This window comes from Mirounga angustirostris, unplaced genomic scaffold (genome assembly GCF_029215605.1).
Source record: "Mirounga angustirostris isolate CCGP_5_RB_7025 unplaced genomic scaffold, mMirAng1.0.hap1 SCAF_6, whole genome shotgun sequence".
Lineage (NCBI taxonomy): Eukaryota > Metazoa > Chordata > Mammalia > Carnivora > Phocidae > Mirounga > Mirounga angustirostris.
Window position 1 is genome coordinate 61,238,561 of NW_026991714.1, and position 27,394 is coordinate 61,265,954.

Here is a 27,394-nt window from a genome sequence, read left to right on the forward strand (position 1 = left end):
GCAGTCTTAAACGCCATCACTCTTATCCCTCACCCCCCAGCCATTGGTAACCTTCATTTTACTGTCTGTTTCTACAGGTTTAACTTTTCTAGATTCCACATAGACGTGATATCATACAGTACTTGTCTTTTTCTGTCTGACTTGTCTCGCTTAGCATAATGTATGCAAGGTCCATCCATGTTGGTGCAAATAGGAAGATATTCTCCTTTCTCGAGGCTGAGTAATATTCCATTGTGTATATGCACCACATCTTTTCATCGATTCATCCACTGATAGGCATTTGTGCTGTTTCCATATCCCTGCTATTGTGAAAAGTGCTGCAATAAACGTGGGAGTACATATATCTCATCAGAATCCTGTTTTCGTTTCCCTTGATTAAATACCCAGAAGTGGAACTGCTGGATCGCATGGTAGACTTATTTTAATTTTGGGGGAACCTCCATATTGTTTTCCATAGTGGTTGGATCAATTTATCTTTCTTCCAACTGTGTATAAGGGTTCCCTCGTCAGCATCTGTTGTCTCTTGACTTCTTGATGACAGCCCTTCTAACATGTGTGAGGTGATATCTCATCATGGTTTTGATTTGCCTTTCCCTGATGATTAGTGATATTGATCATCTTTCCATGTGTCTGTTGCCATTTTGATGTCCTCTTTGGAGAAATGTCTGTTTAGTTCTTTTGCCCATTTTCAATCATATTATTTGCTTTTTGTTGTTGTTGTTATTGAGTTGCCTGAGTTCCTTACAGATTTGGATATTAACTCTTTATCCAATATATGGTTTGCAAAAATTTTTCCCCATTCTGTAATCTTTTTATTTTGTTGTTTCCTTTGTTGCGCAAAACTTTTTGAGTTTGATATAGTCCCATTTGTTAATTTTTTGTTATTGTTGTTTGTGCTTTTGGTGTCATGTCAAAAAAATTATTAGCAAGACCATTATTGATGAGCTTTTTCCCTATCTTTTCGTCTATGAGTTTTATGATATCAGGTTTTATCTTTAAGTCTTTGATCTATTTTGAATTAATTTTTGTGAGTCGTGTGATAGTGGTCCAACTTCATTGTTCTGCATGTTTTTCTCCAGTTTCCCAGCACCATTTGTTGAAGAGATTGTCCTTTCTGCATTGAGTGCTCCTGGTGCCCATGTTGAATATTAGTTGACTGTATAGGCCAGGGTTTAGTTCTGGGCTCTCTATTTTGTTCCATTCATTGGTGTTGTCTATTTTTGTATTGTTTTTATTACTATGGCTTTGTCATATAGTTTGAAATCAGGAAGTGTGATGCCTTGAACTTTGTTCTTTTTCTCAGGATTGTTTGGGCTGTTTAGGGTCTTTTGTGGTTCCATACAAATTTTAAGGTTATTTCTTTTATTTCTGTGAAGAATGTTTTTGGTATTTCGATGGGGATTGCATTGAATCTGTAGATCACTTTCAGTAATATAGCCATTTTAACAATATTAATTCTTCTAATTCATGAACACAGGATGCCTTTCCATTTATTTGTGTATTCAATTTCTTTCAGCAAAGCTTTGTAGTTTTCATTGTACAGATCTTTCACTTCCTTGGTTAAATTTATTCCTAAGTATCTTGTTTTTGATGCTATTGTGAATGTGATGGTTTTCCTTCTTTTTCAGAAGCTTCATCATTAGTGTAAAGGAATGCAACTGATTTTGTATCTTGACACTTTACTGAAATTGTTGATTAATTCCAACAGTTTTTTTTACTGAAATTTTAGGATTTTCTATATATAAGATCATATCATCAGCAAATAATGACAATTATACTTCTTCCTTCCCAAGGTGTATGCCTTTTATTTCTTGCCTGATTGCTCTGGCTACGCCTTCCAAGACTGTATTGAATAAGAGTGCATCCTTGCTTTTTTCCTTATCTTTGGGGAAATGCTTTTAATTTCTCTCCAGTGAGTATAATGTTAGCTGTTGGTTTGTCATATATGGCCTTTATCATGCTGAGTTATAGTCCTTCTGTACCCATGTTAAAGGGTTTTTTTTTTAATTATCATGAAAGGGTGTTGTATTTTGTCAAATGGTTTTTCTTTGTGTATTGAGATGATCATGTGATATTTATCTATTATTTTACTGATGCAATGTATTTGCATTTGTTGACTTGCATATGTTGAAATATCCTTGTATCCCAGGGATAAAATCCCACTTGATCATCGTGTATAATCCTTTTAATGTGTTCCTGAATTCGGTCTGCTAATATTTTCTTGAGAATATCTGCATCTAAATTCATCAGGGATATTGGTCTATAGTTTTCTTTCTTGTGGTCTCCTTCTCTGATTTTGGTAGCAAAGTAATGCTGGTCTCACAGAATGAGTTTGAAAGTGTTTCTCCTTCTTGATATTTTGAACAAGTTTGGGGGAAGATTGGTGTTAATTCTTCTTTAAACGTTTGGAAGCCATCTGGTCCTGAGGTTTTTTGTGTTGGGAGTTTTTTGATTACTGATTCAATCTCTTTACTCAGACTTGGTCTGTTCAGATTTTCTACTTCTTCCTGTCTCAGTCTTGATAGGTTGCGTGTTTCTAGAAATGGAGTCATTTCTTTTAGTTTATGTAATTTCTTGACATATAATTGTTCATAGTAGTCTCATAATTCTAGGTATTTCTGTAGTATCAGTTGTAATATCTCCTCTTTCATGTTTATTTCTTTGAGCCTTCTCTTTTTTTTCTGTAGTTAGTCTAGTTAGTCTAGCTAAAGGCTTAAATTTTGTTTCTCTTTTCAAAGAACCAGCTCTTGGTTTTGTTGATCCTTTCTATTGATTTTTTGGTCTCTATTTCATTTATTTCTGCTCTGATACTTGTTTTCTTCCTTTTGCTAACTTCAGGCTTACTTTGTTTTTCTTTTTTTGGTTCCTTGAGGTGTAAAGTTAGGTTATTTAAGATCTTTCTCATTTCTCAGTATATGTGTTTATAGTTATAAACTTCCTTCTTGGATCTGCTTTTATGCATCCCATAATATTTGATATGTTGTGTTTTCAAGACAATTTTTTATTTCCTTTTTGATTTCTCCTTTGACCCAAAAGGTGTTTAGAAGTGTGTTTAGTTTCACATATTTGTAGATCTTTTTACTTTCCTCTTGTTGATTTCTAGTTTCATATGATTGTGGTCAGAGAAGATAGTTGGTATGATTTCAACTTTCTTAAATTTGCTAAGATTTGTTTTTGTGGCCTAACATGTGATTTATCCTGGAGAATGTTCCAAGTGCACTTGAGAAGAATGTGTATTCTGCTGCTGTTGGGTGTAATGTTCTGCTAAGTCCATTTATTCTAAAGCCAAGTTCAACAGCAACAATTTCTTGTTGACTTTCTGTCTGGGTGATTTATCCATTGCTGATGGTGGGGTATTAGAGTCCCCTACAATTACTGTATTATTGTCTATTTCTCCCAAATTGCTTAGTATGTTTTGAAGTTCCAGTGTTGGTAGCAAGCATGTATATTTATGATTGCTCTATCTTCTTGATATAGTGGCCCTCTTGTCATTATATAATGACCTTCTTTGTCTCTTGTGACCCTTTTTGGCTTGAGGTCTATTCTGTCTGATATAAGTATGATTACGCTTGCCTTCTTTTCATTTCTGTTTGCTTGGAATATCATCTTGCATTCCTTCACTTTGAACCTGTATGTGTCTCTAGAGCTAAAGTGAGTCCCCTGTAGGCAGCATATTTGCTTTTTTATCCATCCAGCCACTCTGTGCCTTTTGATTGGTGAGTTCAATCCATTTTCGCTGAGGGTGATTACTAACATGTAAGCACTTACTACTGGCTTTTTTATCTTCTGCCTTCTGGTTATTTTGTCTTTCCATGTTTCTTTTTCTTTGTTTCCATTGACTTTTGCCAGTTGGTGGTTTTCCAGGATGGGATTTGCTCGTTCTCCCCCCATTTATGTTTATGTCTCTGCTCTAGATTTTTGCCATGTAGTTACCATGAGGTTTACATAAAGCATCTCATAGAAAAAAAGTCTTTTCTATGCTGATAGCACTTTACTTTTCTTCACTTATCATTCTTTTACTCCTCTCCTCTTATATTTTTGATGTCACAAATTACCTCTTTGTATGCTATGATTTCATCACCAAGTTTATAGTAGGCATAGTTATTTTAATGCTCTTTTCCTTTAACATTTAGGATATAGTTAAGTTTAATATACTATTCCAAAAAAGAGTTAAAAGAGTTACGATATTCTAATTCCGACTGCTTGTTTATCACCTTAATCAGAATTTTGTGTACTTTCATTTTTTTGTTTGTTTGTTTCTTTGTTTCAGCTTAAAGAGCTCCTTTCAACATTTCTTGTAAGGCAGGTCTAGTGGTGGTGAACTCCCTCAGCTTTTGTTTTTCTGGGAAAGTCTTTATTTCTTTTTCACATCTGAAAGGTAACTTTGCCAGAGAGTATTCTTGGCTGCCAGCCTACATTTTTATTGTTCCTTCACCCTTTTACTGATTTCCTCCTGAAAGATGTATTTCATGTAACTGAGGAAATAAATAATGAACAACCCCAAACTGTGAACCAAATAAATAAGTGAATTGCTTAAAGAAACAGCACTTGATTGCTAACACAAGAAGAACTGAAATAGGGCCTCTGATTTTTTACTGCAGGATCTATTTAGCCATGTATCATTGTTCTGTTCACTTTCTACTTCTCTGAAAAGTAGAAGTTACTTCTAACATTGCTGCTAAATGATGATGTATATATATTTTTTTACATGTTACCAACCATTTATACTTTGGGAGCATGTGAATTTTTCCTTTCATTTGGATGTCTAGCAGTGTGTAGACTAAAAGTTAAGTCTGTAGCATATTAACACACTGATATTTGATAAAGTCTATTTGTTTATTCAAGTTGAATTCACTCCTGAAAAATTTCTCCAGGACAATGTAAAAGATAAGTAGCTAGGCTGACTTTTAATTTTTTTTTCATAAATTTTTTTCATTCTTTTTTTTTAATTAATGAAAAGGAAGTTTAATATGTACAAATAAAACAGAAAAAAATTTTCTTACAGACTGGTTAGAGGTAATGTTATTCAGAAGTTGTCTTTCAAACCTGAAAGACCTAGCTTGCTTTCTTATTTTTTTTACACTATCAAAAAAGAATGTTTTGCCACAAATGAATAATGGACAGAGACATGTCATTGGCATGTTTACAATTAGGAAATATGTAAAACCCACTTACACTTGATAAAAAAAAAGTTAAAGGTGATTAGAATATTTACTTTAAAGTAAGGCAAGAGCTAATACAGTTACAGCTGAGATTTTAATTGTCATACTTTCAGATTTATGAGTGGGGCAATTAAATGCTTAAAACAGTCTGTTGTTTTCATTTGGTAAGACTATGAAAAAAAGAAAAAGTGTGGCTATATGTGGCTATGTTGTTATATTTCAGCACAAATTATGAAGTTGTGCCCCCACTCACAGCAATAAAACACACCAAAACAAACAAAAAGCAAACCAAATAGACTTCCTCAGCTGATACAAACTTCAGTGTCTTTTCTCAGGGGTTTTCCATTTTTTTTTTTGTTCTTAAGAATTTAATTATAACTTGGATGTTTGAACTATTTCTTCTGTCTCTGATGACTTTTCATTAGAATGCCTGACAGCAGTGTCAGCTCTGACGTATTGTAAGTCCAATAAAAGAACCGTTCTTTGACTAACAACTGAAATGGGAGATTAATAACCCGAATGCAAAATTTCAGGTGAGTTTTTCATTCTTTATCATTCTTTTAGTTTTCTCTAACTTTTGCATTTCCAAGATATTTTAGATTCTCCATGCTAACTCCCTCCCCCCTGGCCACAAAGGAGCTTAATTTTGTTCCTGGGACTTCATGGAATGAAGGTTTTGTCAATCCTAAAAAATCATCATCTCATACTAACATAAGTCCATTAACTTGACCTTATTCTCCTTCTCAATAATGGAAAAATCAGGCAAAACCTATCTATTATGTTTCAAAATCTTCCCCAAGTGAGGTTGACATCTAAAATGAAATCTCAAACAAAATACACAATAAACAGGAGGAAAATAAAAAGGAGGGATAGAAAACATGTAAAAGTATATGGGTAAAAACCTATGAATATTCAAGGGGTGTACCATATTTTAAAGTAAAAGTGTTTTAAAGTCTCCTGCAGCTTAAAATGCTTTTTGACTGTCATTATGGGAGACCACTTTCTGGGAGAAACATGCTTTCACAATCCTACAGCCATTTGCATAAGGAAGCTGCACATTATGCATATGTGGGGTTGGCAACATGAAAAATATTCAAGCAAGACAGAGCACGCTTAATCATTTAACCTCAGTAAATGGTTATTTTGAAATTGTAATTTTCCAAATTAAAAAGGTCTCAAGTTGTACTCCCAGAAAGTGTACTTTGAAAACTTTTCCTGGATTAAATGAGTTATTCAAAACACAAGCACCCAAATCTCTGCATTCCCAGCAAGAAAGCAAAAGCAGGAAACATTTGGGGCATAGCCACGCATTTATGCATGTAACTATTGAGGGGCATACATTCTGCCCCTACATTTATTTCAAGTTTTTTTTTGCCCCAAACAGTGATAAATTATTGAAAAATCCCTTCATTTTTAAAATGCTTTCTTCCTCATACAGAGGAATGGATTGACTGAGAACATACACATTCTGAGTTTCCTTCTCCTTGAGGTTGAAAGCATATGAAAGTTTAGCATTTAATGAAGACTGGCATGAATACAACAAAATGACGTCTCCCCCAAGGAAAATCTTGCCAGGCTTGCTCAGGGTCAGTATGTCCTTCAGGGACACCTGCGAACTAATAATTTTCAAGACATATTTTTTTCGGAATAATTTTTATTATTTATTTTAATTTTCAAATATCTTACAAGTTGACAGCACCCTGATCTTCATTCTAAAGTCGTTCCCGTGCCTATTAAGGGGAAGCACTGAGGAACTTTTGCAGGGTGAGACCCTAAGCCCTTCAAACGGACCCATGCATCACGGGTAAGGTGCAAATGCACACCGAGGAGTTCTGAATGGTGAGCGACCTGAGGTGAACTGAGAGCATGTCAGGGCCCAGGCTGGTTTCTCGTGGTCCCCCGTTTGTGCCTGGCCCCGGAGGCTGGGTTCTAAGACGCCGTTATGCACTCACTGACCTTTTGGTGCTTGTGCTGGAGATAGGCAGGTAGTCCGTGACAGCGATGTATACGTATTGTTTGGCATCATCTATCACACTATAGATAGCGTCGATATCGAAGCTTCTGTTTTTAGGGCAAAAGAGTTTGGGAGAATTCTGTGAAGACACAAAAACCAAACTTTCAGAGGATTAATTTTTGTCAGCTGGGCCTTTCTCTTTTTTGTTGCCTTTTTTTTTTTTAAGGTGTTTTAATGGATCTTGGCTTGTAAGTCAAGTTTTGCACATCACCTTTCCAGTTCTTGATGAGATCAGACAAGTTATGTATGCGATCCTAGCATAGTTGAGGCATGTTCAGATGAAGGTGTGGCAGGATGGGTCTCCAGGCTGTCCCCTTACGTCTGCTTTGGGAGGGAATTCTTGCTTTCAATACCCACACCTCTCATTTTGGGAGGAGCACTGTAGCTCTAAACTTAGGGGACTCTGGCGAATGCCCTGTCATGCAGAGCTGCTAATTTTCTCAGGCAGTACTGTATAATATATACAATACACATACTGCAACCAATTTACTCAAAAAGTCATTTCATTAGAAAGGTGATATGGCCATGGAAATATTGTCTTCCCCTGACAGGCATAACGCAGTGACAAGTGGAGTGGGACCCATAATCCGAGGGGTGCTTTATACCGAAAGTCTGAATACATGGTTTCTGGAACTGCCTGCCATGGCAGTATTGGGTCCCTCATCCAAAACTCAGGAACTCCCTGCACTGCGCTGCTGGGCAGCCCCATCCCCGCTTAGACAGAGGGATGACTAAGCGGTTGTTCTGGATGCCCAACCGAGATGGCTGTGGAGTGTGGGGGGCAGGAAAGGAGCCTGGTCAAGGCCACACACCCTCCAGGCATCCCTGCTCAGAAAGTCACCTCAGCAGCTGACTATCAGATTGAGTTTTTGATCAATTAAATTATTTTTCTTTTGGAATGATGAGCTTCCAAGTCTTTTAAAAAGACTAATACCAAAAAAAACAAAAACAAAACAAAACAAAAACCCTCATGAAAAACATAAAAGAACAGAAACAAGTGAAAAATAACAAAAAAAACCCACACAAAAGTAATAAAAAATAAAACAGTCGAAACTAAGTGCTGTCCTCCACCCTTTCCCCAGCACATGCATCTCGGATACTCCACCTGTCCCCGGGACAGGTGCTCCTGCTTCTACAGCATCTCCTGGGTCTCCCTCTCCCTCCTGACTGCCGTTCCTCCCATCCAGACCCTAGTGCTCTTGCTGGGGCTTTTACACATCATTTCCTTGTCACCATGATGTAAACACACACACACACACACACACACACGTCAGGCCCAGCATTCCTGGTGTCTGGGAATCCAGCCTGAACTCGTTGGAGGGATGTATCTATGGCCTCCTGCCTCCCTCCTGGACTGGCCACTACACCCTCCATGCCCCAAAGGGAAGAAGTAATGGCCTTGCTCCCATCTGTCTGCCCTGTGCGTTTGCTCCTGCCAGCATTTCTGGCCCATGTTTCCCTATTCTTGCCCATCAGAGTCCTATGCTTTTTCTAAGTTCCAGCTCAAGGGCAAGCCCCTCTGTGAAACCTCTTTATTTCCCCACCCAGAGGCTCCTTCTCCCTTCTCTGTCTCCTCCCATAATATGATTTGTCTGTGATATTATTTAGCCTATTCAACGGATAATTACTTGCACTTGCTGGAATTTAGGGGTGGTATTCACTCATTTTTCTATTTCCATCAATACATTCAGTATTGAAATTACTTAATTTCAGCTCAGCCTGTTGGGTCTGCTTTAAATATTAGCTCCAGACGAGACCCTCAGCCAGCCCTGACACATGGCCCAATGCCCATGTTTTTGTTTCAGGAGTTTCCTGGACTTCCTTGTGTGTTCCCAAAACTAGTTTTGGTTTCAGGGAGGAACAAATTGAGGCATAGAGTCATCGGTCTCATCACGTTTGCACTTATCCTGCAAGTCTGGACATTGCGCCTTTTGGTGATTCAGGCCAGGCTCCGGCATTTAGAGCCTACAGCGTCTCAGCTGTGTCCCTTCTGCTTGCTGAGCCTCATGCCCTAAGGGAGTGGGGGGGTTAATAACAGAACACACCTCTCACATTGTCTGGGCTCAGAGCCTCTCTTCTGTGCTTGCCCTCATTCATTCAGCAAATACTACTAAGTGCCTGCCATGCTCCAGCTCTAGTCTAGCCACTCGGCATATGTCAGTGGCCCAAATAAGACGCTTGCTTCACAGTGCTTCATTCGAGCACCCATTGCATGCTGTTGCCTTCATCTGTCTGGGTGCTTCGGCACTAGCTTGTGCACCGTTGGGTTTCATATTTCCAGCACCTCGTTATCTCCGTGCCACTCCTAGCACGTGTTATAGATCAGTATCAGTGGACCGAGCATGAGAGTGCTTCTTAAATTAGTCAGCGTCACAGGTCTGAGTGACTCCCCCAACCTCCACCCCCAGTGGACTTGGTTCACGATAGGTATTTCCATCCACATGGGAATGGCTCTTTATTTGCACTTGCCAGGTCGCATTGTTTCCCATGGTCCCATTGCCGAACCTGATGCCTAGAGCATGGCAGGTGCTCCGTGTGTTTATTAGGGAAATGCAGGACTAGTTGTGTCAGTTCCCCAGCCCCGGGGGTATGGTGGTGCTTGATGGTGTGTTTAGAGTCTGCTACCTTTGAAAATAGTATCTGGATATACTAATGGCTTCAAAACGTTTGCTTAAAGTGTAAGTGAATGAACACCACCACAAAGAATGATCTACTGATCAGGCAGAGGAAATTAACTAGTTCCAATAGTTTAATTAGAGAGAAGGCTGTTCAGTTTCCCTCTTATTGGTCCTGAATTAATTTTCTGAGCCTTGCACTGTGCACTCCTTTATTATGGGAAAGAGCAGGAAGACAGATCCTTCTCTTTGTTTCGGCTCTGTGATGACCTTTCACCACTCAAGTGATCTCCTGCACCTGCTTCTAGGCAGTATGTTTCTCTCTTAGATCAATCAGTGCCTTATACATGCACAAAACTTGTTTTGTATATTCATTAAATACTTGCCTTAGCAGGCTTCTGATTTATTTCACAACAGTTCCCTGGTTTGTAAAAAGGCCATACTCCATCCCAAGAATATATAAGTTAAAATATATTAAACAAAAAAGCTGGCCCACGGAATGGGAGAAAATATTTGCAAATTGTGTATCTGATAAAGGACATATGCAGAATGTATAAGAACTCTTACAACTCAATAATAAAAGTCCAAGTAAACTAATTTGAAAAGTGGGCAAAGAATTGAATAGACATGTCTCAAAAAAGATAAACAACTGGCCAATGAACACATTAAAATATACAAATAAAAACCACAGTGACATACCATTTCACACCCACACACCCACCAGGAGGGGTGAAATAAAATAGAAAATAACAAGCATTTTGGCAAAGATGTGGAGAAACTGGAGCTGTCATTTATTGCTGTTGGAACTGTAAAATGAGACAGCCAGTTTGGAGAACGGTTTGTCAGTCTCTCAAAATGTTCAGCACAGAGTTATCATATCACCCAACAGTGCTGCTCCTGAGTATACACCCCAAAGCACTGGAAACAGGTATTCAAATAAAACCTTGTATGTGAAGGTTCAAAGCAGCATTCTTCACAGGAGCCAGAAGATAGAAACACCCAAATGTTCATCAACTGATGGACGAATAAACCAAATGTGATGTATCCATACAGTGGAATATCATTTGACCATAAAAAAGGAATGACATACTGATTCATGCTGTAACATTAATGGACTTTGAGAACATTATACTAAGTGAAAGGAGTCAATTACAAAAGATGACATACTGTTGGGGCGCCTGGATGGCTCAGTTGGTTAAGCGTCTGACTCTTGATTTTGGCTCAGGTCATAATCTCAGGGTCATGAGATCGAGCCCCATGTCAGGCTCCTTGCTCAGTGGGGAGTCTGCTTGAGATTCTCTCTCTCCCTCTCCCTCTGCTCCCTCCTGTGCTCTCTCTCAAACAAATAAGTAAATCTTAAAAAAAAAGACTACATACTGTCTTATTCCATTTATATGAAATGCTAGAGAAAGGAGAACCCTAAGAGACAGACAGGAGACGAGTGGTTGCCAGGGGCTGGGGGAAGGGGAATATGGAGAGTGACCCTTAATGGGTGTGGTGTTTTCTTTGTGGTGATGACAATATTCTAAATTAGATGGTGGAGATAGTTGCACAGCTCTGACTACACCAAAACCCACTGAATCATATACTTTGGAAAGATGAATTTCATGGAATGTAAAGTCTCTCTCAATAAAGCTATTAAAAAGTAATTAAAAATGCGTAGGGGACTATAACAGCACCACAATCTACTTAATGTCTGCACTCACTCACTAAATGCATCTTAATACACATGACTGGATGGGTGGAAGACACAGTAACGAGAAATGAGATCTGTCTAGCAGCCAGATCAATAAGAACAGACCTCGAGGGACACCCGGGTAGCTCCATCGGTTAAGCGTCTGCCTTTGGCTCAGGTCATGATCCCAGGGTCCTGGGATCGAGTCCCAAGTAGGGCTCCCTGCTCCGTGGGGAGCCTGCTTCTCCCTCTGCCCCCTGCTCATGCCCTCTCTTGCTAGCTCTCTCAAATAAATAAATAAAATCTTAAAAAAAAAAAAAAAAAGAACAGACCTTGAACCAACTAGTCTTGATCTTGGAAAGCAAATTTATAATCTCCAGGGCTCTAAAAAGAAATCTACAAGATAAGACAAAAACTCAGCCAACTATGGTTCCTGTTTCTGATTTCAATGGGAAATGTTAAGAAAATCGAAACTATGTGGCCCCAAGTGATTAGAGATCACAGACTTAAATCTCACCAAGCGTCTCTTTGTGTTCCATGAGAAAACTAGAAATAATCCATGTTTATATCATAACTTAAAATTTATATTTAACCATGCTAAGTTATTAATCATCCAAAATCTAATTTGGGGAATGGTAATTCTTAAGGTCTTCAATAATATTTTTGCGTGCATGTGTTCATTTAGTCTTGGGACTGTGAATTTATAAAAATATACTATTTTAAGATATTTTACAACAAATACTTTGAATTTAAATAAATCTGTCTTGACATTTGTTTGGCATGTATTACTCAGAAAATTATATGCATCCTAGAACTTCTTATTAAAATTACTACTAATAAAACCAATCCCACATTTATTGCTGCTCTTAGGGAGCTGTGAGTAACATGCTGGGAATGCCAGTGATGAAGATGGTCCAGTATATGGCCTTTGGAAGCTTTTAAATAGTGGGAGAGATGATCAATAAACAGTTATGAGAATGTGATAAATGCTACAACAGGGGTGAGATCAAGGAGCTTTGGGCAAACGATACCAATTCCAATGGCAGGGGGTCTGACTTTATTTTATACCTGCAAGATTTTTTTTTTTTAAGATTTTATTTATTTATTTGACAGAGAGAGACACAGTGAGAGAGGGAACACAAGCAGGGGGAGTGGGAGAGGGACAGCAGGCCTCCCACCAAGCAGGGAGCCCGATGCCGGGCTCGGTCCCAGGACCCTGGGATCATGACCTGAGCCGAAGGCAGGCGCTTAACGACTGAGCCACCCAGGCGCCCCTATACCTGCAAGATTTTATACCTCTGCAAAAATGGTATTCAATTAATATCTGTTGAATTGAAATTCAAAAGTAGGCTTGATATTAATAGGAAGTAGAAAATAAAATAATAGGTTAAAATAATATAATAAACAAAAATAGAAAGCATAGACATTATATAGTTTAAAAGACTATACCTGGAGGCATGTTTCAAAACTCTACTTATTTTGTGGCAAATCGTTTAATAAAAAGAAATTTGTAAATCTGCCCTAGAATACAAAGACCTGCGTTTTAGTAGGTTTTATTAAAGGACTGGCCTTCTCTCTGGGGCAGGTATGCTAATTTTGGGATCAACAAAAGGGACTCCCCCAGCTTTTTAAGCGTCAGAATGTAAATGTACGCAAAACCCACATTCATCTATCTCTAAGATTCAAACCATAAATTCAAAATCCGGCAATTGTCTGAAATCTGCTGATAATTCATCTATTCTTTGCTGCTTTCAATCTGTTTTACTGGAGCTGGTTGAGTAAGTGTCCTTGGGGTGTCATGTCACCCTGTTACCTTCTGGATTAAGGGTTCCTTGGCAAATTTCTTTCTTTTTTTCTTTTTTTAATTTTTTTTCTTTTTTTTTTTAGTAATTTTTTTTTTTTCTTTTTAAGATTTTATTTATTTATCTGAGAGAGAATGGGAGACAGAAAGCATGAGAGGGGGAGGATCAGAGGGAGAAGCAGACTCCCTGCCGAGCAGGGAGCCTGATGCGGGACTCGATCCCGGGACTCCAGGATCATGACCTGAGCCGAAGGCAGTTGCTTAACCAACTGAGCCACCCAGGCGCCCTCTTTTTTTAATTTTATTATGTTATGTTAATCACCATACATTACATCATTAGTTTTTGATGTAGTGTTCCATGATTCATTGTTTGTGCATAACACCCAGTGCTCCATGCAGAACGTGCCCTCTTTAATACCCATCACCAGGCTAACCCATCCTCCCACCCCCTCCCCTCTAGGACCCTGTTTGGCAAATTTCTTATGGCTACTCACTACAAATTCAGAATAACAGCTGGCCTTCTTGTCTTATAGGGTTGTCTTGAGAGGAAATGAAATTGAACACATGAAATAATTCTGCTCGGAAAATGCCCTATACAATATGCTCCTTGTTGTTGCACTGTGGGCCTCCTGAGTATTAAAGAAAAAAAAAAAAATTTTGTTTTAGCTTGGTTTGAAGAAAATCTTTCAGTCTGTGTTCTGCTATTCACATTTATATGAATTTGTTAAGACAAACACCTTAAGACAAAAAACATCCTCTTTTGTCTCAATTGCTACATGTCTAAATTTTCAGATTGTGTTTTCATTTTAATTAGCAAAAAGGAGAGAACTCCCTTTTCAGTGAGAAGCTCTTAGGCAATATTAAAGTTGCCAGAGACAAACCCTGAGAGACGATGGACTCTGAGGAACAAACCGAGGTTTCTAGAGGGGAGGGGGGTGGGGGGATGGGTTAGCCTGGTGATGGGTATTAAAGAGGGCACGCTCTACATGGGGCACTGAGTGTTATGCACAAACAATGAATCATGGAACACTACATCTAAAACTAATGATGTAATGTATGGGGATTAACATAACATAATAAAATAAAAAGTTGCTGGTATAAAAGCACTGTTGTCAGTGGAGGATCGGCATGTTGAATTGGGAGCACGGTTTTAAGAAGTTTATCTGAGCACTAGGATCAATTTAGAAGCCTGCTTCAAAACAAAATTCTAAGGTCTCACCCCAATCCTGTGGCTCAGATCCTGGGTAAGGGTGGGGGCTCTAAATCTGCATTTTAAACAGGCTCCCCAATCAATTCTTAATTAAAGTGTGGGGACCAGGGCCATAGGCACAGATATTCACATTGCCCATTCCCAGTGACATTGTGGGACAGCTGTGGTGTGTGGGCAGCCGGGGGTGGGTGCGGGGCAATGGGCGGTGGTTTTCAGTGTAGACAGGGGCCTGAGGCTGTGCTCTGCCCTCAGCCTCAGTGAGGTACAAACAGCTTTCCTTTTATCTGTTTTTGCACACTGGGGTTCCCTCAGATTTGTTTCGTCAAAGGAGGATTCCATTGCTAAAAAACAAGCCTGAGAATCACTGAGGTAGGGCATCGAAAATAGGACCCGGTGTCAGGAGACCTGGGAGCTGGTGCCTCTCTTGTCACCTGCCATCTGAGGGTCTTTGTGCTGGAAGATAAGCCTCAATACCTTCGTGTGTGACAGGCTCACAAAGCTGGGTCTACCTTAACAGAGGACAGTGGCGATCAAAACAGGTAACGCAAAGTATCAGGAGTTGGAATGAGTATTAACGTTCTTTATTGTTCTCATCACTGGGGACAGCATATGGTTGGGCCTAAGAGCGGGTGTATCTTACCTCTTCAAGGGATGGGACAGAACTGATCTTTAGAATTCAGGTTTGCCCAGCACCAGATCACACTCAAACATTCCAACTTGGGAGGAAGGAGGAGCAAGAGGGCAAGGACTCACCGACACAAAGGCTTGAGATTTGGTTTCGTTCAACTGAAGCTGCAATTTCTTCTCGTTGTCATAGACACCATAGAGCCTCTTGGACCAGGTCTGAGGCACTCTGTTCTTGAATTTTAATGAGCTGTACAGAGCGAATATCCTTTGTAAGTCCAGGACCAGGCAGCTGCAGTTGTAGAAGATGACACCGAGCTCTTTCATCTGTGGAATTAAAATAGAAAGCATCGATGTGTATACAACTGATGATACTATTTTCAGAGGGAAAAGATGCACAAGAATGCAGTCGTGGTGACTTCTTCTCTTGCAGCTGTTATTCAGAAGTGTGTAGATATAGTCACAGCATGGGATATAGAAGTGATGCAGTAGAAAGTGCTTCAATATTTAAGGAGAACTTTGGCTTGCAATTTTGCATTTGGGATCTTTTCCATATTCACCTCCATTTTTCTTTTCTTTTTTTTAGATTTTACTTATTTCAGAGAGAGAGAGAGAGAGAGCAAGCACAAGCATGAGCAGGGTGAAGGGCAGAGGGAGAAGCAAACTCCCCACGGAGAGCAGGGAGCCCTATGGGGGTCTCGATCCCAGGACCCTGGGATCATGACTTGAGCCGAAGGCAGACGCTTAACAAACTGAGCCACCCGGACTTCTCCACCTCCATTTTTCATATCAGCTCTTCAGATTCATTTTCTTAAAATATTATTTTGTATGAATCCTTAAATCATGCAGCAATATAAAGGAAGGGTTTTAAGGGCAGCTTCAGGGAATGGTTTAGATCACGGGTTCTGAAGTCAAACTGCCTGGAATCGTGCTCGGTCCTATGGCTTTCTAGCTGCGTGACTTTGCTGGGCAAGACACATAATCTCCAGGCCTCATTCTCCTTCTACAACACAGAGTTAGTAGTATTTATTCCACACTGCTGCTAGATGCTTTTAGAATGGTCAGTACATTTAAAAGGCTCAGAACAGCACCTAGGACTTGACACTCACAAATTATTTGTTAACAATACAAAATATGTTAACAGATAAGTGACTCCTATGAAAATGACACGAACCTCAAGAGGAATGCACCAATGCATTCTTGTGATGAAGAGACCACAGAGAGGATTTCTTCTACCTCCCACGATGCACAGATGAGGGAGGGAAAACTCAGGCAGACAGGCAAAGATACTTGCCCCAAGTGAGAGACCTAGCCAGCAACAGATTGAGAATCTGAATGCAGGTTTCTGACCTTTGATGGAGTACACCCAGGAACATAGCACCAGCTTCATCTGAGTCCAGGATCACTTTGTAAAAGTTACAGATGCTTTCTAATTTAGTCAATCAAAGTGACACAGCAAAAAGTGGGTTGTAAAAGAACAGCACAAGGATACATGCTCTGTGATCTGAATACACAGGGAGGGGTGTGCTAGGGACACCCGGGTCTGCTGATGTTAAACTCCTCTCCTATGCCTTCCAGCTCCCCACTGAACACTCTACTCAAGATTACAGAAGACATCACCTGCTATAGAGGACCCCCTAGGACTCCCTAATACAGTGTGCCCTGAAGGTCTTTCCCCATGCATCTATACTCGCCTGGCATTATTCTACCATCCCACAGTGACTACAGAATAGATTCATACATGCTACTTCACCTGCTGATGGACTTGCCCTATTTTTCTGTAATGCAAGAAATAAAGCAATGAGTATCCTTATGCATATATCTTTGTGCACTTGCGCAAGTACCTCTTTAGTACAGCTTCCTAGAACTGGATGTACAAACACATTAAGGGCAATTAGAGGTTAAGAAAGCGGGTGGAGGCAGAGCAGAAGGGGTGTGTCAGGCACATGCAAAGGCACTGCGGCTCATGGCAGGGGGGGAATATAATCAGTGCTGGGAGGCTAAAGTGGAGTGAGCTAGGGAGAACGTGTGTGTGTGCATGTGTAAATATGTTTTTCCGGGTAAAACTGTAGGGACAGGGATGGCAGATCCTCAGGGGCCTTCAAGCTGGGATAAACAACTTAACATTTATGCTGAAGGTCATGGGGAAGCAGGCAATGAGGGTAGGGGCATGACCAGTCTGTGAATTGGAAAGGTCCTCTTGGCTGTGTGCAGAGACAGAAGACAGGGTGAAGGAGCTGGGGCATGCAGCCCCCGGGCCTTGACAGGATCCAGGTGCAAGACTTACATGTTCCTATGTGTTTTCTAATCTCAGAGATTTCAAAAAACTGTCTAGGGTAACCGCTAATGATTGCTAATCTTATTTCACGTTGAAGACAGAGCCCGCCCTGCTGTTTGCTGACAGGGTCTCAGGAATATTCAGCTCTGCATCTGACCTTCATGCTTTTGTACCTTTTTGCAGGTTGAATCAACACTGCCGCATAACCTTCTCCAGGGAAGCCTTGAGCATTTCACTGTTTCTCAACTTTTATACTAGTTCAGCAGGTATAACCATGCTTTTTGTCTGGGGTGGGGGGTGGAGAAGCTGAGATCTGGCTCCCATGTGGGTAAGTAGCTGTCCCCAGGATCAGGGCCTCCTTGACATCCAGGGGGCCCATGTTCTCTGGTCTTGCCTGGGCCACCATCAGGAAACTGAGGCCAAAGATGGTAGACAGAAGTCTAAGTCTTGCACCAACCAGATACGAGGCCTTAGGGAAGTCTCCCATTTCTCAGTCTTTGTCTACTCCTCTCAGCAAACAGGGGGTTTGGTTCATAAAGTCTACAAGGGTCTTCCAGCCTTGTCCTCTAGGGGTTCAGGACATCAATGTCCTGCCGACCTTCACCCCCTTCTCTATGCTTGATCAACCCTGCCAGTGTTGCCTGGAGAAATTTTTGTGTGTGAGGATGAATTCCTCTCGGCTCCTACATGACTGTGGCTGGTGACCTGCCCTGATTTTATCTTTTTTTTTTTTTTTTTAAGATTTATTTATTTGAGAGAAAGAGAGTGACAACATGAGCAGGGGGAGGGGAGGGGAGAGTGAATCTCAAGTAGACTCCCCGCTGATCGCAGAGCATGATGAGGGGCCAGATCTCAGAACCTGGAGATCATGACCTGAGCCCAAACCAAGAGTCGGACCCTTCACCGACTGAGCCACCCAGACATCCCATCCCTCCCTGATTTTAAATTCAGACAAGGCACATTTGAATCTTAATCCTGCAATTTGCTTGGGTCAATTACCTAATTCTTAAATTTCAGTTTACTGATCTCCAAGATTTGCTGTTTGAATTTAATAATAATCATAATTTTGACAGCTCCTATTGAATGTTTAGTTGGTATGTATACCGCATTGAATAGTACCCACTCCCCACAAATTCATTTCCACCTGGAGGCCGTGAATGTGACCTTCGTGGGAAATACGGTCTTTGCAGATGCAATCCAGATGAATTCATACTGAATTATGGTGGGTCCTAAATCTAATATGACTGGTGTCCTTATAAGAAAAGGAAAATTTGGACAGACACACAGGGGAGACGGCTATGTGAAGACAGAGATTGGAGCAATACATCTACAAGCCAAGGAATGCTACAGATTGCCCGCAACACCCAGAAACTAGAAGGAGGTGAAGAAAGATTTCCCCCTAGAGCCTTCAGGGAGAGCATAGCTCTGCTGATACCTTGACTTCACACTTCTAGCCTGCAGAAGTGTGACTAAGTAAGTTCCTGCTCTTCTAAGCCACCAAGTATGTAATTTTGTTTTGGCAGCCCTGTGAAACATACAGGGTGCCTCACTGACTTTCACTTTGATAGTGGGTCAGATAGATAGTGTTCATCCCCATTCTACACAGGGGAAACTGAGGCTTGGATAGTTATTTGCTCATTGGTAAATGACATAGCTGAGATTCGAACTTGGGTCTAACTCAGAAGCCTCCATGCCTAACCACTATGCTAATACCCCACTTAGCACATGACTAGAATACACTCCATGGTACCTATTGCTATTAATTCTGTGATGCCTTTTCTGGCCAACCCCGTTTCCTGCTTTGTCTAGTCCTATACCTGCTGCCTATTTCTGATGTGGCATATTTTACACTGTATCATAATTTAAAAAAATATGTCTGTCTGTTTCCCTTAAGTGACTCTATATTCTCTGAAGACACAATTAGCAGGTTCATTTTTTTTTTTTCCGGTGCTGGATTATGGTACTTGCTTAGAAAATGTTTATTGAATGAATTGTCTGGCTTTTGAAATGAGTAAATGGTGGTCAGAGACAAAAACGAGTTCCCTTCTGAATTTGGGAGCCCTAGCTCTAGGTCAGCCTCATGCCCTCTGAACCTGAGTACATGAATTTAACATGAATCTCTCTCCTGGTGCCAAGGGAGCAGAAAACCTAGAGATGGCCATGCCCAGAGACCCACTCACAAGATTTCCACAAGCAGGGTGCTCCATGATCAGTATCGGTGGCAGGCCTTACACTGGTCAGTGGGCTAACTGTCCTCTAGACATGCTTCCTGCACCTATTGGCACTGGGGCGCAGAGACCAAGATGAATTTATCTTTTGAATGTGGACTGCCTTAAAAGAGTCCACACTATCCAAGCCCCAGTGGAGTCAGAGATAGAATACCACTGAAAGTAGAAATCCAGAGAATCATTTGATTTTTGTCACCAAAAAGCAAACTCATTGACCATTATTCACTTTAACTATGCTTGGATCTTGTTGGTGCCCTTTGGTTTTTCCACATCAGACCTTTAGTGTTTTTAGCTTATTTGCTCACACGTGGCAAACACGTATGTTTGGAGACCTCCGATCAAAGGTTGAATAAACGTCATGCTTCCCTGTCCACACTTTTACTTAGGAATAGATGTCCCCTAGTTTTTAGGTGGAGGTTATGTCCTCTTTGCTGCAGTTGGGGGTAGATCAAAGCTAACAATAGTTGTTGGGGAACAAAGCCACTTCCCTCCCACCCACTGTCATTCTCCACTGCCTCTCTCCTAATATGTAGAATGATATTAAATGCAGTCACAACACTATTGCAAGCTCCTCATAATTGTGAAGAAAGAAAGCCACTCTTTAATATCATATGACATGACTAATCTGGGTAGGCATTAATGTGAAATTTGACATCTAGAAGGGTGCCAGGATGGTAATGCTGATAGCCTTTTTCTGCCAATGAATGAGAGAAAAGCCTCTCGATATGACCTAATCAGGACACAGCAGGTCATCTTCTAGAACAAGCTCTGAAGACAGACTAACTCCACCATGGGCTTTGCACTGAACCTCATCTGTAAATGGGTATGCATCAGGGGATTGCTATGAAGAACAAATGGAACAAAATGCATGTACAACATTTATCTAAGTGCCTAGCTCAGATACTGTTAGCTGCAGCTATACCAAGACCCAGATCTCTTCTGCTCCTCCTGAGAAGGATACTTCTGCTATACTCTTGCTTGAAAGGGTCACAGATGTGTTTGAATCAAAGGGGAGAGGTGGCAAAATTCTTTATATGTGAACAATTTTACTTTAACCACCAACAGATTCCAGACACTTTAGTGACAAATGTGAGGACACCAGCATTTGTGGTGGGTAATTGTTGCCAGAATGGTCACAACAGAATGGCTATTTCAAACATATGAAATACAACATTTTCACTTGCTTCTCAAGGTCAGCCCTTGGTGGTCTTGAACTTAAGCCTTCATCAGATGATGTTGGGGGTGGCAGAAGCAGAGCACAGTAGCTGGAAAGAATGGGTGATAATGAAACAAGGAGGTGCCACTGGATATAGCTAAAGCAGGATACCACAGGGAAAAGGAGTCCATTAAAGTGAGACCATGGGGTAACATAAATGGCTGGTGAAGCCTCTCTATGGGGGCAGGAGAATGACTACAGGTTTGGGCCAAGGCAGTGACAAAGTAGAGTGGTTGTACCAGCATTAGGTGGAATTCTCCACTCAAGTCTCAAATCTGGACATGCAGGATGTTTGTGAAAGTGTCCAATCTGTACATGAAGGAAGGCCTACTGGAAGGAGCAGTGACCTTCCTTGGACATCCTCTACATTACCTGAGTCTGTGAAACTCAGTGCCCAGACCTTTAAAGCCAATGGCTCCTAGAAGTCAACCCATGGGGAAGCCAGCTTGAGAGTAAAAATTAAAGGCTCTGGTCATTGGGTTTCCAAGGAATTTTATCATTTTCAATAAATTTTTTTTAAAAAAAGAATTTATCTAGAGAGGGAGGAGCAAGATGGTGGAGGAGTAGACCTGGATTTCGTCTGGTTCCAGGAATTCAGCTGGATAGGGATCAAACCATTCTGAACACCTACAAATTCAACAGATCAAAGAAAAGAATAGCAGCAACTCTCTGAACAGAAAAGCGACCACTTTCTGGAAGGTAGGACATGTGGAGAAGTGAATCCGAGCTGATATTCAGGAGGATAGATGGCAGGGGAGGGGGCCTCCATCAGCCGCTTCTGGCAAGTGATAGAGCTGCGGAGCACATAATTGGAACTTTTAGAAGTCGGCCCTGCTGAGGGACGTCGCTCCAGTGGCTAAGCGGGGGTGGAACCCTCGCGGGACAGTGTGGTCTCAGGACCCTCGGGGTCACAGAAAGACCGGGGGTGCCTGAGTGCATCAGAGCTCCCAGGTATCAGAGTGGGGAAGCAGGCTGCAGAGACGGAGCTGAGGTGTGGGCTCTCAGCTCGGGGTTGCCATAAACCATGATCCACAGCACATTTGGGCCCCTGCTTCTCCAGCAGGGACCCAACAAGCGGCAGATCAGGGGAGACTCCCCTTCCTCCCCCGGGAGGGGCAGCATGGGCACGCACCCCAGGGATCTGCTGGGTTTGGAGACTCCACACGGGGTCAGGTGCCAGAGATAGAAACACTTGGTCACAGGCTGGGTGAGCACGGAGTGTGGCCAGAGACCAAGGAGAGAGAAGTGATTGACTGCTTTTCTCTGGGGGCTCACTGAGGAGTGGGGCCCCGGTTCTCAGCTCCTCTGGGGTGGAGACTGGAGGGCCACCATTTTCACTCTCATCCTCTTAAGCTGTACAGAGAGATTGCAGGGGACAAAGGCTCCCGAGAGCAAACCCGAGGAGATGACTTAGCCCAGACCGGCAAGGGTGGGGCAATTCCGCCCCCAGAAAAGACATTTGGGAACCACGGCAACAGGCCCCTCCCCCAGAAGATCAGCAAGAACAGCCAGCCAAGACCAAGTTTACCCACCAATGAGAACGGCAGAACTCCAGTGCTAGGGGAATACTGCACATAGAATTCATGACTTTTTTTTACCATGATTCTTTAGTCTTTCAACGTTAATTTTTTTTAACTGTCTTTTTTTTTTTTAAATTTTTCTTTTTCCCTTTTTCAACCAACATCTTATCAATCCCTTTTTTAAAAAACATTTTTTATTTTTCATTTTTCGAATCATATTCTATCCCATCATAGTAGTTACCCTTATTTTTGGCATATATATATAAGTTGTTCTCTCTTTAAAATTTTGAGATACAGTTTCTTCTAACAGATCAAAATATACCCTAAATCTCTAGTGTATGGCTTTGTTCTAGTCTCCTGCCTGATCACATTCTCTCCCTTTTTTTAAAAAAAAAATCCTCTTCTTTCTTTTTCAACCAACTTCTTATCTTATCAATTCCTTTTATAAAATCTTTTATAATTTTCATCTTTAGAGTCATATTCCATCCCTTCATTGTATTAACCCTTATTTTTGTACATATATAAGTTTATCTTTCTTTAAAATTTTGGGAGGCACTTTCTTCTAACAGACCATAGATCAGGCACTGAGCTATGCATCAGCCTGATGATATTTGATCATATTCTGTCTTTTTGTGTTTTGTTTTGTTTTTGTTTGTTATTATCTTTTTCTTTTTCTTTTTTCTTTCTTTCCCTTTCTTTCCCCCTGGTTTCAGGTCTTTTCTGATTTGTTTAGTGTATATTTTCTGGGGACATTGTGACCCTGCTACCAATTTGTTCTCTCATTCATCTATTCTCCTCTGGACAAAATGACAAGATGAAAAAATCATCTCAACAAAAAGAACAAGAGGCAGTACCGACTGCCAGGGACCTACTCAATATGGACATTAGTAAGATGTTGGAACTAGAGTTCAGAATGATGATTTTAAAGATACTAGCTGGGCTTGAAAAAAGCATGGAAGTTATTAGAGAAACTCTTTCTGAAGAAATAAAAGAACTAAAATCTAACCAAGTCGAAATCAAAAAGGCTATTAATGAGGTGCAATAAAAAATGGGGGTGCTAACTGCTAGGATAAATGAGGCAGAAGAGAGAATCAGTGATATAGAAGACCAAATGATGGAAAATAAAGAAGCTGAGAAAAAGAGAGATAAACAACTACTGGATCACGAGGGCAGAATTTGAGAGATAAGTGATACCATAAGACGAAACAACATTAGAATACTTGGGAAACCAGAAGAAGAAGAAAGAGAGAGAGGGGCAGAAGGTATACTGGAGCAAATTATAGCAGAGAACTTCCCTAATTTGGGGAAGGAAACAGGCATCAAAATCCAGGAAGCTCAGAGAACCCCCCTCAAAATCAATAAAAATAAATCATCATCCTGACATCTAATAGTAAAACTTACGAGTCTCAGAGACAAAGAGAAAATCCTGAAAGCAGCTCGGGAGAAGAGATCTGTAACCTACAATGGTAGAAACATTAGATTGACAACAGACCTATCCACAGAGACCTGGCAGGCCAGAAAGGACTGGCAGGATATATTCAGAGCACTAAATGAGAAAAATATGAAGCCCAGAATACTATATCCAGCTAGGCTGTCACTGAAAATAGAAGGAGAGATAAAAAGCTTCCAGGACAAACAAAAACTAAAGGAATTTGCAAACACCAAACCAGCCCTAGAAGAAATATTCAAAGGGGTCCTCTAAGCAGAGAGAGAGTCTAAAAGCAACATAGACCAGAAAGGAGCACAGACAATATACAGTAACAGTCACCTTCCAGGCAATACAATGGCACTAAATTCATATCTTTCAATAGTTACCCTGAATGTATAAGGGCTGAAAGCCCCAATCAAAAGACACAGGCTATCAGATTGGAAAAATAAAAAAAAAGACCCATCGATATGCTGTCTACAAGAGACTCATTTTAGATCCAAAGACACCCCCAGATTGAAAGTGAAGGGGTGGAAAACCATTTACCATGCTAATGGGCACCAAAAGAAAGCTGGGGTGGCAATCCTTACATCAGACAAATTAGATTTTAAACCAAAGACTGTATTAAGAGATGAGGAAGGACACTATATCCTACTTAAAGGGTCTATCCAACAAGAAGATCTAACAATTGTAAAAATCTATGCCCCTAACATGGGAGCAGCCAATTGTATAAGGCAATTAATAACAAAAGGAAAGAAACACATCGACAACAATACACCCTCCTCACTGAAATGGGCAGATCATCTAAGCAAAAGATCAACAAGGAAATAAAGACTTTAAATGACACACTGGACCAAATGGACTTCACAGATATATTCAGAACATTCCATCCCAAAGGAAAAGAATTCACATTCTTTTCTAGTGCTCATGGAACATTCTCCAGAATCGATCACATCCTAGGTCACAAATCAGTTCTCAACTGGTACCAAATGATTGGGGTCATTCCCTGAATATTTTCAGACCACAGTGCTTTGAAACTAGGACTCAATCACAAGATGAAAGTTGGAAAGAACTCAAAAACATGGAGGGTAAAGAGCATCCTACTAAAGAATGAATGGGTCAACCAGGAAATTAAAGAAGAATTAAAATATTTCATGGAAACCAATGAAAATGAAAACACAACTATTCAAAATCTTTGGGATATAGCAAAGGCAGTCCTAAGAGGAAAGTATATAGCAATCCAAGCCTTTCTCAAGAAACAAGAAAGGTCTCAAGTACACAACCTAACCCTCCACCTAAAGTAGCTGGAGAGAGAAGAGCAAATAAAGGCTAAACCCAGCAGGAGAAGAGAAATAATAAAGATCAGAGCAGAAATCAATGAAATAGAAACCAAAAGAGCAGTAGAATAGATCAACGAAACTAGGAGCTGGTTCTTTGAAAGAATTAACAAGATTGATAAACCCCTGGCCAGACTCATCAAAAAGGAAAGAGAAAGGACCCAAATCAACAAAATCATGAATGAAAGAGGAGAGATCACAACCAACACCAAAGAAATACAAACAATTCTAAGAACATATTATGAGCAACTCTATGCCAGCAAATTAGATAACCTGGAAGAGATGGATGCATTCCTAGAGATGGATCAACTACCAAAACTGAACCAGGATGAAATAGAAAACCTGAACAGACCTATAACCACTAAGGAAATTGAAGCAGTCATCAAAAATCTCCCAAAAAACAAAAGCCCAGGGCCAGATGGCTTCCCAGGGGAATTCTACCAAACATTTCAAGAATTAATACCTATTCTTCTGAAACTTCCAAAAAATCGAAACGGAAGGAAAACTTCCAAACTCATTTTATGAGGCCAGCATTACCTTGATCCCCAAACCAGACAAAGACCCCATCAAAACGGAGAATTACAGACCAATATCCCTGATGAACATGGATGCAAAAATTCTCACCAAAATACTAGCCAATAGGATCCAACAGTACATTAAAAGGATTATTCACCACGACCAAGTGGGATTTATCCCTGGGCTTCAAGGTTGGTTCAACATCCGCAAATCAATCAATGTGATACAGTATATTAACAAAGGAAAGAACAAGAATCATATGATCCTCTCAATAGATGCAGAAAAAGCTTTTGACAACGTACAGCATCCTTTCTTGATCAAAACTCTTCAGAGTATAGGGATAGAGGGTACATACCTCAATATCATAAAAGCCATCTATGAAAAACCTACAGCAAATATTATTCTCAATGGGGAAAAACTGAGAGCTTTCCCCCTAAGGTCAGGAACGCGGCAGGGCTGTCCACTATCACCACTGCTATTCAACATAGTATTGGAAGTCCTAGCCACAGCAATCAGACAACAAAAAGAAATCAAAGGCATCCAAATTGGCAAAGAAGAAGTCAAACTCTCACTCTTTGCAGATGATATGATACTTTATGTGGAAAACCCAAAAGACTCCACCCCAAAACTGCTAGAACTCATACAGGAATTCAGTAAAGTGGCAGGATATAAAATCAATGCACATAAGTCAGTGGCATTCCTATACACCAACAACAAGACAGAAGAAAGAGAAATTAAGGAGTCGATCCCATTTACAATTGCACCCAAAACCATAAGATACCTAGGAATAAATCTAACCAAAGAGACAAAGGATCTGTAGTCAGAAAACTATAAAATACTCATGAAAGAAATTGAGGAAGACACAAAGAAATGGAAAAACGTTCCATGCTCATGGATTGGAAGAACAAATATTGTGAACATGTCAACGCTACCTAGAGCAATCTACACATTCAATGCAATCCCCATCAAAATACCATCCACTTTTTTCAAAGAAATGGAACAAATAATCCTCAAATTTGTATGGAACCAGAAAAGACCCCGCATAGCCAGAGGAATATTGAAAAAGAAAAGCAAAGCCGGTGGCATCACAATTCCGGACATCAAGCTCTATTACAAAGCTGTCATCATCAAGACAGCATGGTACTGGCACAAAAACAGACACATAGATCAATGGAACAGAATAGAGAGCCCAGAAATGGATCCTCAACTCTATGGTCAACTAATCTTCGACAAAGCAGGAAAGAATGTCCAATGGAACAAAGACAGTCTCTTCAACAAATGGTGTTGGGAAAATTGGATAGACACATGCAGAAGAATGAACCTGGACCACTTCCTTACACCACACACAAAAATAGACTCCAAATGGTTGAAAGACCTCAATGTGAGACAGGAGTCCATCAAAATCCTAAAGGAGAACACAGGCAACAACCTCTTTGACCTCAGCCGAAGCAACTTCTTCCTAGAAACATCGCCAAAGGCAAGGGAAGCAAGGGCAAAAATGAACTATTGGGACTTCATCAAGATAAAAAGCTTTTGCACAGCAAAGGAAACAGTTAACAAAACCAAAAGACAACCGACAGAATGGGAGAAGATATTTGCAAATGACATATCAGATAAAGGGCTAGTATCCAAAATCTATAAAGAACTCATCAAACTCAACACCCAAAAAACAAAGAATCCAATTAAGAAATGGGCAGAAGACATGAACAGACATTTTTCCAAAGAAGACATCCAAATGGCCAACAGACACATGAAAAAGTGCTCAATATCAC

General features: G+C 40.5%; 1 protein-coding gene across 1 annotated transcript in view; it reads right to left on the reverse strand.

The window, feature by feature from the left end:
- The window catches only part of PLD5 (phospholipase D family member 5), a 405,754-nt gene that overhangs the window by 21,949 nt on the left and 356,411 nt on the right, over positions 1-27,394 (reverse strand). The window contains exons 6-7 of the mRNA XM_045879152.2: positions 15,231-15,428; positions 7,119-7,255 (exon numbers count right to left, since the gene is read on the reverse strand). Coding sequence (XP_045735108.1) covers positions 7,119-7,255; positions 15,231-15,428 — 335 coding nt within the window. The remainder of the gene's footprint in view (positions 1-7,118; positions 7,256-15,230; positions 15,429-27,394) is intronic.